Genomic DNA, 18,791 nt, shown 5'->3' with positions numbered 1-18,791 from the left:
TTCACACGCATACGTATACACACAAGTACTCCGCCCTACATGACGCACGTCACCGCATCACGTGTTCTTTCGCGAGCGCGGAACAAGCTAATTAGAATCGAATCTTAAGACAGAGCTTTTTTAGACCGACATTGATTGCAGCATTACCGACGCATTTCTTCGATAAATGATGAATTATTAATATATATATATATATATATACCTGTTATGAATAATCGAGGTATAAACGTATCTTAATGTTTTTAAGTTTTAAAGAATAATCTTCGTTACAATTACGATGATGCATAAACTTGATAAGAAATTGCGTATATATTTCGGAGACTGGAAAGATACAAAATCTTATAAATTTTTTACCATCATTATGATAAACAGTGTTTTCTTAATGATTAAAACAGAGTGCAGAAATATGAGACAGGATATAAATTTATAACACCAAGATATGTAATTTTTCCAGAAGAGTGTGTAAGAAATTTTTAATACGTAATAGGTAAATGTATATAAGTAATATCATAGAATCATAGAATCGTGCGCATAAAATGTAAGAAAACCTGAAATATATTGATTAAAAAGTAGATATATTATCAAACAGTATACGAAATAAATAATAAATAAATATGCCAATATCGGTGACGAGAAAGAATCGATTTCATGTTTTATTTACAATTTCCGCAAAATATCACTTTTAATACTTCCTGAATACCTAGTCGTCCTTGATCTTCAGCTTTCATTGATAATAATGTTTATTTATTAGCTCATCTGACAAAGTTTACACACGAGTCATATATGTATGTTCATTCTCAATACAATGTCGATTCATTTTAAATGGAAGATAATTAATTTAGCTTCAGCGGTATCTTATCGTTAATATCTGTCAATTTGAAATTTAAACAATAGCCTCAAGTATTCGATTTTCACATATTTTAGCTGACATTTAAATATATGTATAGACAACGTATATGTGCGACATCGTGTAAAACGTCTGTTTTGTATGTACAAGATATATCAGCGTTACTGGTAGTAGAATGTTAATTAAAGGTCGCTTGTTTCTAAACTGTTGTCGCGATCAGTGAGTTGCCTGAAAAGCGAACATGTTTCCAGACCGATAAAACACTAAAGAGAACCTCTTTTCGATAACAAGCGTTCCAGTTTCGAGGATTAGTGGGGTGAAGCGGATGTGCAATAGGGTGCTGAGAGTACTTAGAGGTGAAGCATCAGTACCTAACTAGAAATCGATTAAGCTGAATTATTCTACGATTGTCGAAATGTTTGACATTCCTTAATATATCGCATATAATATTGTAATAATTATAAATAAAGAAATTTTCTCGCTATATTAGTTTTTGATTAATTTAAATCTGACAACAAAATTTGCATAATTTGAATCATTGATCGGATAAAATAATTAATTTCTTTGAAATTTTTTTCTGAACAAAGCTGTTTATTAAATATATGATTTCACAAATTATTCTAAGATATTTTTATAGAAAAATAAATCAATTGTTTATAAAAAATAATTTACACGAAATTACAATAAATATTTATAAAATGTTTTACAAAGAATTATTTTGCTGGCAATGATTGCACTATCATTTTGTTTCAATTAAAAATTGAAATGTTAATTTATGTATTCTCTTTTATAATTTCAGAGAAATATTTTATCTCGTAATATAAAAATTCTATTAAAAGAAACATCTATTTGCATTAATGGAGAAATATTTTTTCCACGCAGAACAGTTATAATTTCAGATTTACAGAAAAAAGCTCTACGAAACTGTTCCATGGATTATATTTCAACTCCCAATTATCTTTGAACGCAGGAAAAAGCTTATCTAATTAATATTGCTTTTATTTTACATAACTATGTAAAACAAAAAAGTTGTAATGATCGACATCGATATTATGGCCGACAAGAATATACTGTAAGAACAGCTTTTTCCTTATACATTCTTATTCCATGTAGATTAAAGATAATTTAAAAATGAGTGTATTAAAGTTTCTAAAATCAAACTGTTGCGTCTGCCGCGTAAACGTTGCGACAGTTCCGCTTATTTTCTCTTTGATGATTTTCTTTTCTATTTTCCTAGACCCCTCGGCCGTACAGCTGACATTACCACGAAATTGTATCATTCAAAGCGGGTATAATACTTATGGATATGAAGCGAGGAATCGTTTGCACAATTCGCCGATGGGCATCGAAGAAAAATAGGGGAAAAACAGAAACTCGTACAAAAGAGAGAGTGGAGGCAATAATATTATCACTGTATATCAAGCGAAGATGAGTGTTTCCCTTTTTCTTTGTGTTTGAATTCTGCTGTTATACGATAAACGATGAGATTTCTCATAAAGATAATTGACCGGCTTAGTGACCTTTATTCGCACTTAATCTTGATTCCGAGATCATTCACTTGGAACCCTCAAGATAATTCTGCGAAGCAATTTTTGAAAATGATAGAAACAGTCAATATGTCGCTTATTAGTGAAATCATTTTTAAGGCTTCTATCATTACAACAATATTTTTTTACAAACAAAGAAAAAATAACGCAAGTGAGTTTGAAACAAATAAATAAGTTTTCATTATTGTATCCAATGAGCAAAATCTATTCTATGAAAGCAGAACTGTTCTCCAAACAAAAAATATGTGTAATATTGTTATCACTTTTTTAATAGTTAGATTATTTTATCAGATAATAATCGTTTCGTGATAAAATTATAAACCTGAATGTTCATATGAGAAAATAAATAAAAACCTTTGTGTGTCATAGCTTCTTAGCTTTCTCGGGTCAAAGATTGTCGTCAGTAAGTGAATAATTTCTAGTAGCTTTGGATAATACTGGATAATACAAAAAAAAAAAAAGATAATAATGATAATGAAAAAGCTTTTGTCTGTAAAAGAAAAACGGAGTTTAACTCGCAATATTTTTTTTCATTACCGAGTGAACTGAAACTTAATCCGTTAATTGTGCCGTCAGTAGACAAATTAATCAGCTGTATGCATTATTTAATTGCGTCTCAATTAAATATTGCATTAAATTAATTTTATTTACACACACACACACACACACTTTTGCATGTATGTGTACGTATGTAAACGCGCGCGTGCGAATTCGTGTGTTTATTTTCTTTAATCTAACCAATCTTTTTTAAACTGCCACAAATTTATTTCATAGACGACATGTTACCATATATCATGGATTGTCATGTAATAATCAGCAATAATTCAACAAGTAATAAAAATAAAAAAAACAAGTAATAAAAATAAAGACACAGATAATATAAAAAGATATAACAAATAAAAAATAAGTAAGTTCTTAGATTTGTAAAAAAATTTGTTCAATGACGTTACAAGCTTTTTTTACTACATTGCTATTCAACACCAGGTCTATTTTAACACAACAGATTAAAACAGTTTTTTATCTGCCTTTTTAAGTATTTCAGTGTGCTTCAGACAATTTCGTCTGCAGTTTGTTTGAAATGTACAACTTTCGAACCTTAACGGTTTTCACCTTGAAAATAACTTTCTCACTTCAATATGAAATCGGTTTACTTTTTACAACAAGAGATGCATAAAAAGAAAATAAGTAAATATAAATATAATTAATAACACAAATCATAAAGCATAAAATACATAATTTTATTGAATATTTGAAAACATTAAAATATATATAATTATTATACTAAATATTCAAACTGTTATTAAAATAAAAAATTAAGAATAGTATAATTATTAAAAACAATATATAATAATATCAATATTAAAAAATAAAAGCTGCATCGTGAAACTTTGTGATTCAATTTCACTATCGTGATTTCTTAAAAATTTCTTGACATAGGAATGCAATAATAGCATGTGTAAATAATTCGTTTGCGTATAGAGGGTACAGAAAGGTGCAAATAAATAATCCAATCAAAAATTTACTACTACAGGTAGTAGAAATCTGTTTTGGAAAAAAAAAATTCAAGCATTATTAAATACTAGCTTTAGACGTTCTTCTCTTTAATAATATGTTTTAATTTTATTTTAAAGTACACTGTCAAATATTTCGATCAAATTACCTATTCTCATGTAACGTAATTTTTGCGAATAATACAACTGTTTAAATAAATTAATATAAAAATTTGTATAATCTCGATAAACGATTTGCAATTTTTCTCTTTTAATTATTAGTATTGTTTAAATCCGTTGGAGCTAAATTGTTAAATTCCTTGAGTGTTTGTGGCCTATTGAAGGTAATAAGATTTTAGTTAGGAGCAAATAGAGTCTGGAAAATGTTTCGTTTTACGCCGAATTCGAGTCACGGGTCTAACGAGTTTATTTCAAGGGGAATACAAATTTTGGGACTTACTTTACTCGTAGTATACCGTCATAAAGAGAAGACAGAGGAGGACTATCCTTACGAAATCAAAGCATCACAGCCACTTACTTATAACTTTACAGTCTGTCGGTAATTTTAAAAACGATATTATCTATCGACAAGAGATTTAATTAGTTTTCGGTCGTCACGAATGCATTAAATATTTCTATAGAATACGTGTGATAAATAATCGCATTTATAATTTATATATACACGTTTAATTGACTGATTAATCTAATTTTTATATAAATATCTCTTGTGAATTTCTATAAAATCAAACAAAAAAGTGCAACTTCTATATCGATACATCATCAGACAAGTTATGATAGTACTTTATTACGCAAAGTGGTGATTCGATAAGATAAATTTTATTCAAGTTACAAGTACAGATCTGCTTGCCGCAAATAGATCACAACTATTAATTGATATCTATATATTTTTTTCTTTCTAAGAAAAAGGTATTGAATTTTTCTTTTTCCTGCGGAAATAAAATTCGCAATCGCAGGTTGATGACAATATGAACAATGACAGAGCGGAAATGATAATTATGATCACAAGTTGTGATACAATATATAATAGGAGGTGGAATATCGGGAGAAAGGAGGGAGTAGAAGGAGGTAGCGGGGGTGAACATTTATCGATCTTCGTGGTGATGGGCGAAAAGACGCAATGTTTCGGGGACGTTCATTTAAAAGCAAACACGATAATCCACGTGCCGCTGCAATCATGCTGCTCTCTTTCTCTCCCTCTCTCCTTCATTCGCGCACGAGTTAAAGGTTACGAGAGCTTCGCTACCGTCGACCTTTGTGCCCACACTTTATCGTTGCGGATCAAGAGATTCATTATTGGAATGACTTATAATTCCGATCGGAATTTTCGATTGCTCATAAAAGAATATCAACATTTTTTCCAAATTACTCAAAAAAATGAATAAATAAATATAAATAGTTGTCTATAATAATAGAATATCCGAAGAACAAAATTATTCTGAAATCTCTTTCCGATTATATGATACTATATATGTGTGTGTAGAAGTTTTTCTTTACAATTCTTAACAATTGGAGTTTTCCACTTAAACTTTTGTCTATGAAAAGCCGTCTACATACATAAACAATAAAGCGTTTAGATCTTTAACTTCTATCTTCTATTTAGAAACTGTTGAATGGACATATCAAAGTTACCATGCTAAAGCCATGTCTAATTCCAAGCGATTGATAGAGTACTTCGGTATGCAAATTCGATCAATTTTGGACAGAAAATGAAAAAAAAAAAAAAAATAGATTTATTAAATAAATAATTCACAATTTAAATCTCAAGAAAAACTCTTTAATCTTTAATCAAATTATACTTAATTTTTCCATAATAAAATAAATTTTGAGTTGAACAAATTTTTCTTGTCACAAAAGTATTATATACATGGTATAATTGTCCTTGATATATTTTCTTGGAAAAAAAAAAAAAAAAAAATACTTTTTGAAATCTTGTTAAAAATATTGAAAGAAAATTAAACGTCACATATATCGATTTCTACGTGAGAATATCAGAAGATATCAAATAAGTCGGCATGCAATCGAAAACATCGAAACGTTTACAGATCGATCGCGTAATCGCGCTATAATATTACCGCAACGTCCGCATAAGAGACTCGTCCCCTTTTTTTCCACGGAAGTTTCGCATGACGATCGACATTGGTACAATTGAGGGAAGGAAGCCAATATAGAACGATGGGAAAAACGGGAATTAACGTGCATCGAATGAGACAAGAAAAGACACGGGAAACCCTGGCGAGAAACGTGCGGAAAAAGTTGCACGCACGACAGCTCGCAAATATTATAGCCGTTGAGAGTACGAGTTGGCTGGGATAAATAAAATATCATAATTGTCATGGCGTAATGTCCCTCGCGAAATCAATACCAGCTGGAGTTCCTTCTACCTTTCGTTTTGTCTCCTCCACCGCGATTCACGTCGCGTTGCACATCACGTGATCGATACTAGAAAAGGTTGCAAAATTTACTAATAAAAATTGGTTATAAATTTAAACAGAAAAGGTGTTCATGTATTCATTTCCTGATAATTTTGGAACATATTACCTATATATCGATTAAGACAATTCACGTTTCTGTACGAATTACTGCTTAATAAAGAAAACATTTGCAGCATTAATTGAATATTTTCGTAATGGCGACATGTTCATTTCGCATATTCGAAAGATGTATCGATTTTCTTCCTTTCTCACATCAGACAATAAAGTATCGATAATAAAGTAGCAGCAGGCAGTTCTATTATAGCCCCGCAGCGCACGTGTCGTTGCTTCTCTCCCTTTTCTCCCTCGCTTCACTCACTCTCTCATAAACCGCCTCTTTGCACTCTCTATTTCACAGTTTTACGGGAATTTCTTCTCCACGGTGAAATACCGCTCAAAAAGACAGCAACGTTGTGCCACCGACGTCGTCTTTCTTCCGCGAATCACCCCGTAGATCGCGCGATAACGTCCTCGCTGGATTCTTAACGATTTCTCATACGTCCGTGACACGGTCGGATTTTTATTTCGTGAGCAGCCCATAAAGAGAATTGTCACATATTATAAGAATTGTCAGATAGGTATTTCGTACGTTTAAAAAAATGTCACTTTTCTTCTCTCCTGACAATGGAATCTTTCCAATAATATTAAAACGTATTGAGACTCTTATTGCATATATTGTTAAAATATCGCGCCCCAAAAAGTTTTAAAAGATGTAATCTTCAAATCTTATCTAACAATAAGTTAAAATCTTCAAAGCCGACAATAATTCTATTTATTATAAATCGCCATTATTCTTTCGTACAGCTGAGTATAATCGACTATTAATGGAAGAAAGCGATCTCTTCGTAATAAAGGAATCGATCGCGTTTCATCGTCGCGTTAATCAAAAGATCGCGGCTACGACGACGACGACGACGACGACGACGACGACTCTTCGATTAATCTACCTCGATAGTATCGCCATGTAATTCGATTGTTGGTTCAGTGGCGGCGATTCGAGGCATCGCGGGGTACGGCGGCGGCAGCGGCTTTGAGTTCCTGAAATTGCAAACGACGAGAACGAGGAGGACGACAACAACGTCCGACGGATAGTCGGGACGGCCTTTATCAAAATGGGTTGTCAGCCGCAGCCTTTATCGTCGAGTTATCGAGCAAAGAGAAGAACGGGACGTCACAGTGCGAGTAAGATAGAACGAGATCGAACTTGGAATCAGATGAAGTACACGCATGTAATTGTGCGTGCGTGTGCGTTACGATACGCATTACGCGTGAAAAATAGCCACTGTACTCTGGAATATAAGTCAGTTTTTTTTTATATTACGAATCAATGCGCGAATCAAGGCTCTCGCGATGCCTCGTCGCTGCCATCTTATTGTTAATGTGATCTATGACAGATGAAAAATACACGCAGTTAATAATAATTACAGGGGGACTGAGAAATACGTCCTTTTTAATCATCATTCTCGCTGTGCGATAGAAATGTTTATTTACCCAATTAACTCATCGTAACGAGAACTGAACGCGGTTTCTACACAATCTCAAGTATTCAAGTAACCGGTTACACGTACGCTAATAAATTTTTAATAACTAATGATACCTCCGCGCGCGCGATCGATGCTCCATTAACGCTAATATGAAATTCAAAATAGCGATAAAATAAGCAACTCGACGGAGAAAGATAGCCGCGTGCAAGCGTTGCTTCTTTATCTTGAAACGAGAGCGAGATAATCCGCTTCGAAAGCATCTCAGGGTTTTATCTCGTAAATCGAGATGCTGCGGAAGCAGTAACTCGTCTACCGACCAGACCAATAGCCTAGTATAATTATTGCCACCGAGACTATAATCTCGCTCGTAATAGGACCATTACCGATATTGTCTGATAGATATGTTACGATCAAACATATTAATTTAAACATATTATCCTAAAGACAGCAAATTAAATAACACTTTTCAAGTTGATAAATATTAATTGTGTTATTCGCATCATATAAATATTAATTGCAAAATTAATATTTTTGCCACTTTAAAGGAATGTTATCGCTTTAAAAAATGTTAAAAGTATATTTCAGTATTTTTAGAATAGATCGCTCTTTAAAATATGTAATTTAATGATGGCAATATTTCGGGAAAAAAATGAATAATTATCTTTCTAAACAAATATCTCAAATCAATAATCCTTCTCTCTTTCTCTCTCATTCTCTTCTCTAATCGAGAGCAAACAATCTCGAATTATGATCGTTTCGATATGTCTTCTATCGGAATCGGCATTCTATTGTCAATAGCGCACATACATAAGTCGGTCGTTCCATAATTATCACGTTTCTCTCTCGCAAACGTTGCACATGTGTGCGATACAATACATACAAGTAACGCTCGCATGCATACGTAACTCGCACGGCCGATGTTTATGTTCCGACATGTTTGCAAATACAATACAAAGGCAGGTAATGCAGCTTCGCGTTAAACAGCCGAGCACGTTACCCTGCGTTACAAATCGACCGGAAATGCGAACGTGCTTACACGTGTGTGCGCATACATATGTTGCATAAATGCATGCTTCGTGAACTATGAGCTCGCGCTGTCTCTTTCTCTCTTTTATTTCTCTTCGATCTTGGATATGTTAAATATGTTCATTTATTTTACCGTTCATAACATTTTCATCGCACGCTTTAGTCTCTAAATTTATTCTTGCTCTTCTCATTTAATACCTAATTTAAACCAGTCTAATACAAAAACGATAATTTACGGCGATTGCAGAACTGATTGAGAAATTTACAACAATATCGTAGTATAAAAATTGAATCAGATAGGGAGCGCGAAATTTGCCATAACACCGCCAGAGTTTATGGACACTCGCTCGCGATACCTCTTTCGCGATAACGTCTTAGAGATCGACCCTAAACACGTTCGTCGAGCACGAAGCGTAAAGGGTGAGTAAGCAATAAAATCAAACGTAAAACCGTGCTCGTTTTCTACATACTTTATGCAACCTTGGGGAAAGGACGAAGGAGGATAGACCTTCCCAGCCCTTCCTGCACCAGTGCTTCCAGATATTGGCAACATATTTCGAGAATTTCGCAGAATTATGCAGCAGGTTTATCTTTCCTACAATAGTTTTTCCTGGTCTTCTATCATTGGAAACGATAATCTCCTTCACAACGCCAAAATTCTTGAAAGAACAGGTAAATTGAAAGAGTCGAAGCGGTAATAATTGTGAATGAAAAGACACAAAAGGATATTTCTTTTGGAGGTAAAAAGGAAAAGCCAAAATACTATCAGGACAAGCAGTTGTGTTCGTTGATTGTTAAATTGTTAGAATGAATAGTAGAAAGGAAACTTAAATTCTCTTTCCGGAGAGAGAGAGAGAGAAAGATCGATTGTCAAAAGTAAGATCGATGGCCGATTCCTCGAACACGTATTTATTATGAACGATGTTAGCCAGTTCGACTGTCTGACATCAACCGTCTTATTTCACAATATTTGAGTTCTCACTCTTTCACAATAATACATTACGATGTATAATTTTATCTTCACGCACATAGAAGAATCTGTAAAAAATTTTAAACACACTCGGGAGAAAGAGAGAAAAAGACAAAGAGAAATAATATATTTTTCCCTCTCAAAAATCAAGCAAAGAAATTAATCTTCCATCCGACGTCATATGGGTGTCGTGCTTGTTACGAAACGAGGAAGCGAGGATGAGGAGGCGCGATATCACGTGGCCGCGTGCGTTTTGGCGCATCGCTTTCGCCGCGCAGGATCGAAGGCCTAATCGATGCGTTTTATTATTTACACGAGGCACTCCTCAAGGTAAATACATAACACATGCTGCCGTACAAACATCGCGTCAAGACGAAGAAGAAGAAGAAGAATCGTTTTCAAGGCCGCGAAAGGATTTACAATCGCTGACTCGTTAGCGCCTTCTCTCGCTGAGCAACCGCTTCTGCTTACGCGTAATTGACACTGCGCGCGTTAGATTTATAATTACATGGTGTCGCGTGTATCGCTTGGTCTCTCTCGCGTTCTCCTTGAGAATCGCGCTTGATAGCATGAGATAATGACGAGATAAAATAAAATTTATCGCGTGCTCTAAGACATATAATTCTCTCATAACATTATATTATAGAAAAAAAAATGACGTGTGTGCTCCTAAGTGTTAATATGAAATATAATCAATTATAAAAACGTGAAAGGGCGCACAAATGGATATTGTAATACTGGATGTCAAAAGTTAACAATATTAACGAGTAGATCAAATGCAGATTATAAATAAGTGATAAGTGTTAAAAAACTTTAAAGTAAAAAATAATCCGATGTATTCCTAAAGAATTGTAATATTTCAATTTAAATCAGCATTATCCATATTTTGAAAGAAAAATGAATATCTAATGCTATTATGCGTTTTATAAACAGAAGAAAGAAAAGATTTATGATTTGTCAATATGTAGTAGAGAATATCGATTTTTAAATTTGTATGAGTTGCAGAGGAGAGATATATTGACTCTTCTCACGCTTCAAAAAATTAATGAGAAAGTAAATTGCTAAATAAATATCAATTACTAAAATTATATGCATGTATTACATATGTGACTATTTTTTTTATTATTACTATCTATATAATAATAATTCTTTAATACTTAATAATTTTTATATTGTTGCAGGCTTTATGTTTACCATAATATACATGTCAGCGGTTAAAAATGAACGCGAGAAAGAATTATGGAAAAGTAAAAGAATTGTAAAGAAGAAGAATATCCAGATTTACATGATGGATAGTTAAATTTCAACTACAACGATACCAAATTAAAGATTTTGACCGCCCAGAGAATTATTCAGCGTCAACGATACCTAAATAATTGTTCTTTTGTTCCTCTTTGTTTCCCCTAGCTCTCTTTTATTCTGTTGCTTCATAATTTAGCGATCTACGCTTCTTCGTCGACGGACGCCGACGTCGTCGTCGTCGACGTCGACGACGACGACGACCGGTAAGTATTTGGAACGTTCTCGTCGCTTCGCCAGTTCGACCCTCAAATTCCTAAATGTCGCGCTCATCTCTTCGACACTTCGCCGGCTTTAAAGATTGTACGCGCGCGCTTTCCTCCACGTCAAAAGTTGGCTCGGGAATAAAACTCGTGACACGATTAAATTCATTCCGGAGAACGAGCGACAAGTAGCTCGGATTTCAAGTTTCGCTAACTAGTATATAGCGTGCAAACGCACGTATACACACGCACACACACGCACACACACACACACACACATTTGAGTATATTTTAAATTACAAACTTTTGCTGTGTGTACAGTTTAAATAAAACTTTATGAAAAACTCGGAGTAAATCTTTCCTCAGCAAAGACATTTATTTTCAACATTACATGTGTTGAGAATTGAGCTTTATATTATATAAATAAATTTTAAAGTAAGTTTCATGTTCGCGAAATTAAAGCATAAATAAAAAATGATATTAAAGAGACAAGATATTATATATTATATTGTTTAGTGCGTGTATCTTTCAGACTTTATAAATTTAATTCAGAACCTTGCATATTTTATCATCAAATAGCATCTCATAAATATTAAAACGCCGCGATATTAAAACCACTGCCATTTTTTTAGACGTTTAGTATGTTACTAGAATCTAATTCGATATTATTATAACGCATTATATGTTGTTTTAATTCAAAGCAACATGTGTTCCATGACTAACATTCTCTAATTGAAACTCTTTGTATATCATTATGAACTTCTCCAGAAGAAACCAGTCTATTACAGATTCTTGGAATACTAAACGCGAATTCGCGTATATACTTCAACATATACAATATTTTACTACTATAATATATCAATGATAATAAAAGATTCTAGCCAACTATTTAAAATTAAGTTTTCGATAATAATATTCAAGAATAATTTTCGAAATTTCAATTAAAACGAGTAAAAGTTAAAAGTCACTCTTAGAAAAATAGTGATAAATTTCCTCTGTTATTTTCAACGAAAAAGAATTGATCGATTTCGAAATTACCAAGAAATTGTCTCTTAACATTGCTATGACAGAGCAATGGAAAACATACCCGGTATATCTTCTTTAAAAAAAAATCTCTGATATAATCATTCTGACAATCCCTTAACTGCTTGTAAAGTTTATACCTTCAACCTTCGATAAAGTAACGACACTAACGACGATACCATAACAAGCGCCATGCATCTGCGTCAAGATCAATAAACAAGGCGTCAATCTTCTGTGACTCATCCCCCATAATCGCGCCGCTTTACCACCACGGGGATGTGTACTCGGTTCTGTAACGGCAGTAACGTATCAATGACCCTGTATTACCCTGGGTACAACCACCGAAGATTTCTCACAAACGTCATTTAAATTTTTAAAACGCCGTTCCTACCACAAAACGCGGCTATACATTTTTTTTTTTTTTTTTTTTTTTTTTAACAAAATCGTGGCAATGATCACAAAAGACCTCTCCGCGCAAGCAGATAGAAAGCTTGACAATTTTTTATCGCCTGTTAATTTAATTAAACGCGCGAAATTGTGGTTTGTGTTTTTTTTATTCACAACAAACCTGGCATTAAAAATCCCCAAGTATCTTTAGACGATCGACATTTTAGACAAAGTCTAGAATCCCGGCCCAGAAACAGATGCATTCGATAAAGAAAATTAACATGAAAGAACTAGTATATAATTTCGCGAGCGCGAAAGTCAAGCTGGACTCACTCACCGTGGCGGCTTCTTCATGGCTTGCGCTGGCTTGTGGCTCGGCTTGTCACGTGTCGCTACGGCCGTACGTCGTCAGGCGTCGTTCCATGGTATCCTCTCGTCGAGGCTCGGTCGCGAGCCTCCGGGGAGGACAATCGGCGCGTCTAGATTCTCGTTGGTGCGACGCGATCACGCACCACTACTACCACTACACCACCGTAATCGTCACGTATACGTCGTCGCGCTCCTGTCCTCTCTCTCTCTCTCTATCTATCTCTCTCTCTCTCTTTCTCTCCTTGTCGTGCAGCCGCCGCTGTAGTAGTAGTAGCGTGTAGCAGCCGTGTACGGGAAAACTCTGGCAACGTCGCCTCGCCGCGCCGAAACACCGTCATACACCCCGCATGTGTCTCTCTCCGGTATCTCTATCTGTCTCCTGTCTCTGTCTCTGTCGCGCGCGTTCCCAACTTGCCGCTCATTCACCGCCTCTCGCGCTATTCCCGATGTGTCCGCTCGTTGTTACCCGAACGTGTGCCTACCTCTACTACCTGTGCGCGCACGCGACCCTGCACGCACATACGCACGCACACACCCCGCGCCACACGCACACGCGCCCACGCATGCACACCGGTGGTGCGCTGTCCGTCGATGCCGCTCGAAATTCGCGACGAAACGTTTTAGTTCCCACGCGTAATGTTTTTCCTTTTCTCACTTGATTCGGGATGTAATCGACGATCGACGCGAATCCGCGAGTCGCGTTTTTCTCGCGAACACTGCACGGAGCAGCGTCGCTCCGCGTAAAAGCACTTTGCGGTTCGGCTCCGAGATCGTTGCCTTACTTACCGCGCGAAATTAGCCGAGATTACGCTCTCGATTCGAACGGATCGGAGAGCAGTGCACGGCGATCTTCTGTCGCGCTTTCTCTCTCTCTCTCTCTCCCCTCTCCGTCACTCCTGTATCTCTGTCTCTTTCGAAAAGTCTTGCTTCGCATGAACCGATTGTTTTGCCGCACTAACGACGTGATCGCACGAATCAGCGCGACGTGAGAGTGGCACGCGGCGATTTTCGCGCGTGCGGCCGCTCATGCACCCCCGAATACTTCACCGTGACCCGATGTCACCTTTTATCGGAGGTACTCTCACTCACTGGCACTGGCGGAAGCCATATTGCGATCACTGTCCGTGCCACCGGGAGCGCCGAACGACGGCGGGACAGAGGAGACTACCGCGCTCGCCCATTGGTCGAGCGCACCTGCCGACGTGAGCGACATCTGTGGCCGGATATGCTCAGTCGGTCGCTCGACGCTCGCTACTTTACCGTCCGTACTCCGATACATATGACGCTTCGTAATATTGTCTCCGATGCCTCGCGTGATCTTTACCCTTTCGCTGTTTAATCACGACGAAAGATTTTCACCGTTAATCGTTCAAAAACCCTGTAACCTAACCTCTGTCTCTGTGAATTATACTTTTGCCTTGTGACTGGTATAGTATGAAAAAAAAATATTCGGAAGACGAATAATGTAACAATGACGCAGAGTTTAGGTCTTTTTCGAAATTTAAATAATAATTTATATTAAAAAAAATTATATTCTTTACGTAACGTACATCCTCCTTTTTAACTTGTAAGAAAAATTATATTTTAAATTTTATCATATAATCTATCAATTTATCATTAAAAAGTAACGCGATAAAGATGCGACATTCTCTCTATGGCATTATCGTAATATACTATATTTTAAATTTTAATAAAAAATTATTAATTTATTTAATATACCTAGCTTAAATTTACTTAATATAAGAGTTATTATAATTAAGATAAGATATTATATTTTGCATATTTAATATATAAATAGAGAAAGTTACTCTAATATTCTCTCTTTGATGCGTTTAGTAATAATTCGAGTACGAGAGGGTTAAACGCAAGAGATAATAGCCGTCTGCGACGGACACTTGGTCCATCAGCCATACTATACGCGGGCACATAAATTGCTTATCGCGTCCATCCAACCCTCGCTCGGTTAGATAATTAGTCAGGGCATTCGATCACCTCTAAGCCCTTCCAACTTTCCACTGACACCATTATCGAACAATGATCGCGCTGTTCGCCGGAAGACCGAATCGATTATGCGTGATGCGATTATGTTACACTTCATATATGAATATCCGGTAGCGAAAAATAAAACAAATAAAATAAAAAAGAAAAGATAACAGAAAGAGTCACACAACTTTGTCGTATAATCTGTTGCACGAAGTAGAGCGAGATTAGAAATATGTAGTTTCCACAGAATATGGGTCAATACATACGAACTGCCTTTTGCTACGAAGGTAAACATAATTTTCGTGATAATGTGTATGTGGTAATGTGTCGTGGTATGTACGAAATTACGTAAACGAACAATTTTCGTATCTTAATAAATTTTGCGTTCTAATAGTATAAAACAAAAGGTTGAATTAAATTGACAGTTTGACGTGAAATATAATTATTTTAATTTTTAAATTAATTTAAATTTTTAATTAATTATAATACAATAAAAAATAAATTTTATCACCTCTTGTCTTGAGAAATTTATTAATTAAAGAGCTTTAATATTTTTTTCTTCAAATTAATATTTTTTATATAATATTAACATTAAAATAAATGTGTATGTGTGTTTGTATTATATACAATAATATAATAATTAATATACATATAACAAGCAGTTGGTAACTATGTAAATATATTGTCTACTTTCGAGCACACAGGAAATACTTCGCTACCGCAAAGGAACGTGAAAACAGGAAATGTCTCTCTCTCTCTCTCTCTCTCTCTCTCTCTCTCTCTCTCTCTCTCTCTCTCTCTCTCTCTCTTTTGTTCTGTATTTTGACATATGGCGACTTTGTATTTTAGCTATAACATTTTATCAGAAAGACAAATGTGATGACAGTTTCAAAAATAGTATACAATCTTATCATATTAGGTATCTATTAATATTAAATACGTCACGCGCATATTATTTTAGCGTGTTTACTTTGTGTATAAAAAAATAATGCTATAAGATACTTAAATGTTTAAAACGATATTTTTCTTCATTTTTTCCTCCATTATTTTTCTACAATAATATTTATATTTCTTTTCAAGAAATATGTTTCTTCTCTATGTTTTTTTTGCTTTATCTCAACAATCATATATTTTTCGATATTCTGTATGCAACAGCTATATTCAATAACCTGCTTTTTGTTTTTCTAGTCTCTCCACTTAATACTCGCCACAAACATGCATCGGGACTTTATCGAACTCGAGATAAAAAAGTTTGTCCTTGAAAAATTCAAATGTGTTTCAATTTATGCAAACTACGGCTCGATTTGTACAAATCGCCGTAAGTAAAGCGTCACGAACAGATAATAGGAAAGATTATGTTTACCACGATGGTTGTTATCGCTGCATTAACTATTGGAGGTCGTTGTTATCACAGTCGTTTTTACATCAATCTTATAGATTAAAACCTGTTCACAATTTCATGCAAAAAAATTTTTTTTAATTATTGTGATAGATAATTTTTGTAATCGAATGACTTTAATCAAATTTACTTTAAAACAGTCTAGAAAATTCTTCGGATCTTGAAAATATTTAAGCATTATTATATGTATAAGAATTATTATAAAATTATAAGTGAGTAGAACGCGGCTTCTTTTTACTTGTATATAATTTATATTATATATAAATATCTCTATATATAATTATCTTAATCTCTATACATTTTCTCTTTCTCTCTCTCTTTATCTATCTAATAATTTCTGTATAACATACTTGTGTAAACTGGTTTACATACATGATATTATATACTTACTTGTTATTCCTCTCTAATCAATATTTAATTATACAGAATTAAACGTTCATATACAAATTATTTTCATAACATATATATATATATATATATATTTATGAAAATAATTTCCATACGGACAATATATATATATATATTTCTGTAAATAATGTTTGAAAAGTTTGTTACTCATTTTGTACAGAAAAACACTTGTTTTCTTTTCTGCAAAAAATGTCCATTAGTTCTTTTATTGCGCATTCTCTCTGAAAAACCTATTTCATATTTTCTAAAAGACATTAACAAAAGTTTTTCCTTTATCGTTTGTCACGATGATAAAAGCAAAATTGTAAACGACATCGGCAATCGTCACATCAAACAGGAAATTATTAATGTACAGTCCAACACAATCTATCTAATCTCTAATCGAAATATCTCCGACCTTCTCAATTGCACGATAGAATATCCTTGATTAAATGTAGGCACAACTGTTTAAGTAAAGTTAAGCTAGATTAAAGTTTTACAGGAATCCGAAAAATTTGCTGACGTAACAGCGCTATAACAACCGGAAAACTGATATGTATATTAATTTATATAAGAACTGATTACTTACATAAGAAAGAGAGAGAAATGAGAAAATTTACTTTATATAAAAATGTAATATATTGTATGTTAAATGTAACATTAATAATTTGTTAATTTTTATTTATACCTATGTATAGAATAATTTGTATATAATATACAAATAAATAATACGATAAAATTTATATTTCTTTTTGTTTTTAAATAGACCATTTAAAAGATATAGTGTGTAAGATATCGTTTATAAAATGCAATATGTACGTACGTTTAGATGAGCGTAATTCAATATGCAAAACTATGTGCTTTATATATCCAGCGTAATTTTCTATTTTCAAATCTTCTTATTTCACTGACCTACTAAACGAGAAGACATGCGCAAGCGGATATGCAACAAGTATACGTCAGTCGCTGCAATTTTACGCAGACTCCATCCTAATCGTGGATATTGGTTGACAGGCTACTTCAGAAAATGATTTAACAAGCTCTACACTGCGCATTCCAACGGCAATTGAAATCTGTCCGACGCAAAAATCCATTTAAAAAAAAAAAAAAGAAAAAAAAACACAAAATTGATATGACAGAAAGAGAGTATCGATAAACACAAGTCATATTCAGGTTTGTCAAAACTACACAATTCCCATCGTCAGTTTTAAAACGTAACAACTTATTTTTTTTTTATCGTTGTCAAGTAATGATATAATGATTTATTTCTCGTGAGGTATTGATTTGAAAATGCAAGAAACTTGATCACGGACGTAAGAATAAATTTTCCATCGCGTGACGTCAGAGTCTATTTGTTTGTTTAAATCACAAGCATTCGCGGGACAATCCCGTAGCTTTATCGACGACGCATGCAGAAAAGGACGGAATGCAACAAGTCCTCGTCAATGGCCTCTTTCGGACGTTCCTCCTCTTCCGACGTAGCTTACGTCAGCGATGACGCATGACTTCCGCTACGTCATACCGACACAATGACGTAACTCTCCGCGTGTACTCCACAACCCACCCCTTTCTCGAAATACATCCACCCATGCAATTTATTACAAATAGAGTCCGAGTAACAATCAATTATTAATTATCGTGAACGATAAATAATGAAGCTCCCGGCATTGATGTAACGAGAAACCGAAATTCCACAAACATGTCCCGTTATTTAAAATTACATCTCTAATTAAGGACAAAGAGAGTTACAACTATATAGATTTAATGAATAATCATAAATTCAGTTGTAATTACAATCTAAAGTCACAATGTTAAAAATTATTATTTCTAAAAAGTAGATATAAGAATGTATACAGTCTCTGCATAAAATATTGTAAATTAAAAT

General features: G+C 34.3%; 1 protein-coding gene across 3 annotated transcripts in view; it reads right to left on the bottom strand.

Moving 5' to 3' along the window:
- The window catches only part of Lilli (AF4/FMR2 family member lilliputian), a 202,348-nt gene that overhangs the window by 138,255 nt on the left and 45,302 nt on the right, over nucleotides 1-18,791 (bottom strand). The window contains exon 1 of one of the 3 annotated variants that reach the window (XM_072900453.1): nucleotides 13,106-14,674. The exons of the other annotated variants lie outside the window; for them this stretch is intronic. Within the exon in view, the coding sequence (XP_072756554.1) occupies nucleotides 13,106-13,122 (17 nt within the window). The 5' untranslated portion in view covers nucleotides 13,123-14,674. Of the gene's footprint in view, nucleotides 1-13,105; nucleotides 14,675-18,791 lie in introns of those variants that run through there. 3 annotated transcript variants of the gene reach the window in all.

The sequence above is a fragment of the Anoplolepis gracilipes genome, chromosome 10 (genome assembly GCF_047496725.1).
Source record: "Anoplolepis gracilipes chromosome 10, ASM4749672v1, whole genome shotgun sequence".
NCBI lineage: Eukaryota > Metazoa > Arthropoda > Insecta > Hymenoptera > Formicidae > Anoplolepis > Anoplolepis gracilipes.
Note: the sequence above shows the minus strand (reverse complement) of the source record. Positions and strands in the feature narration are given on the sequence as shown.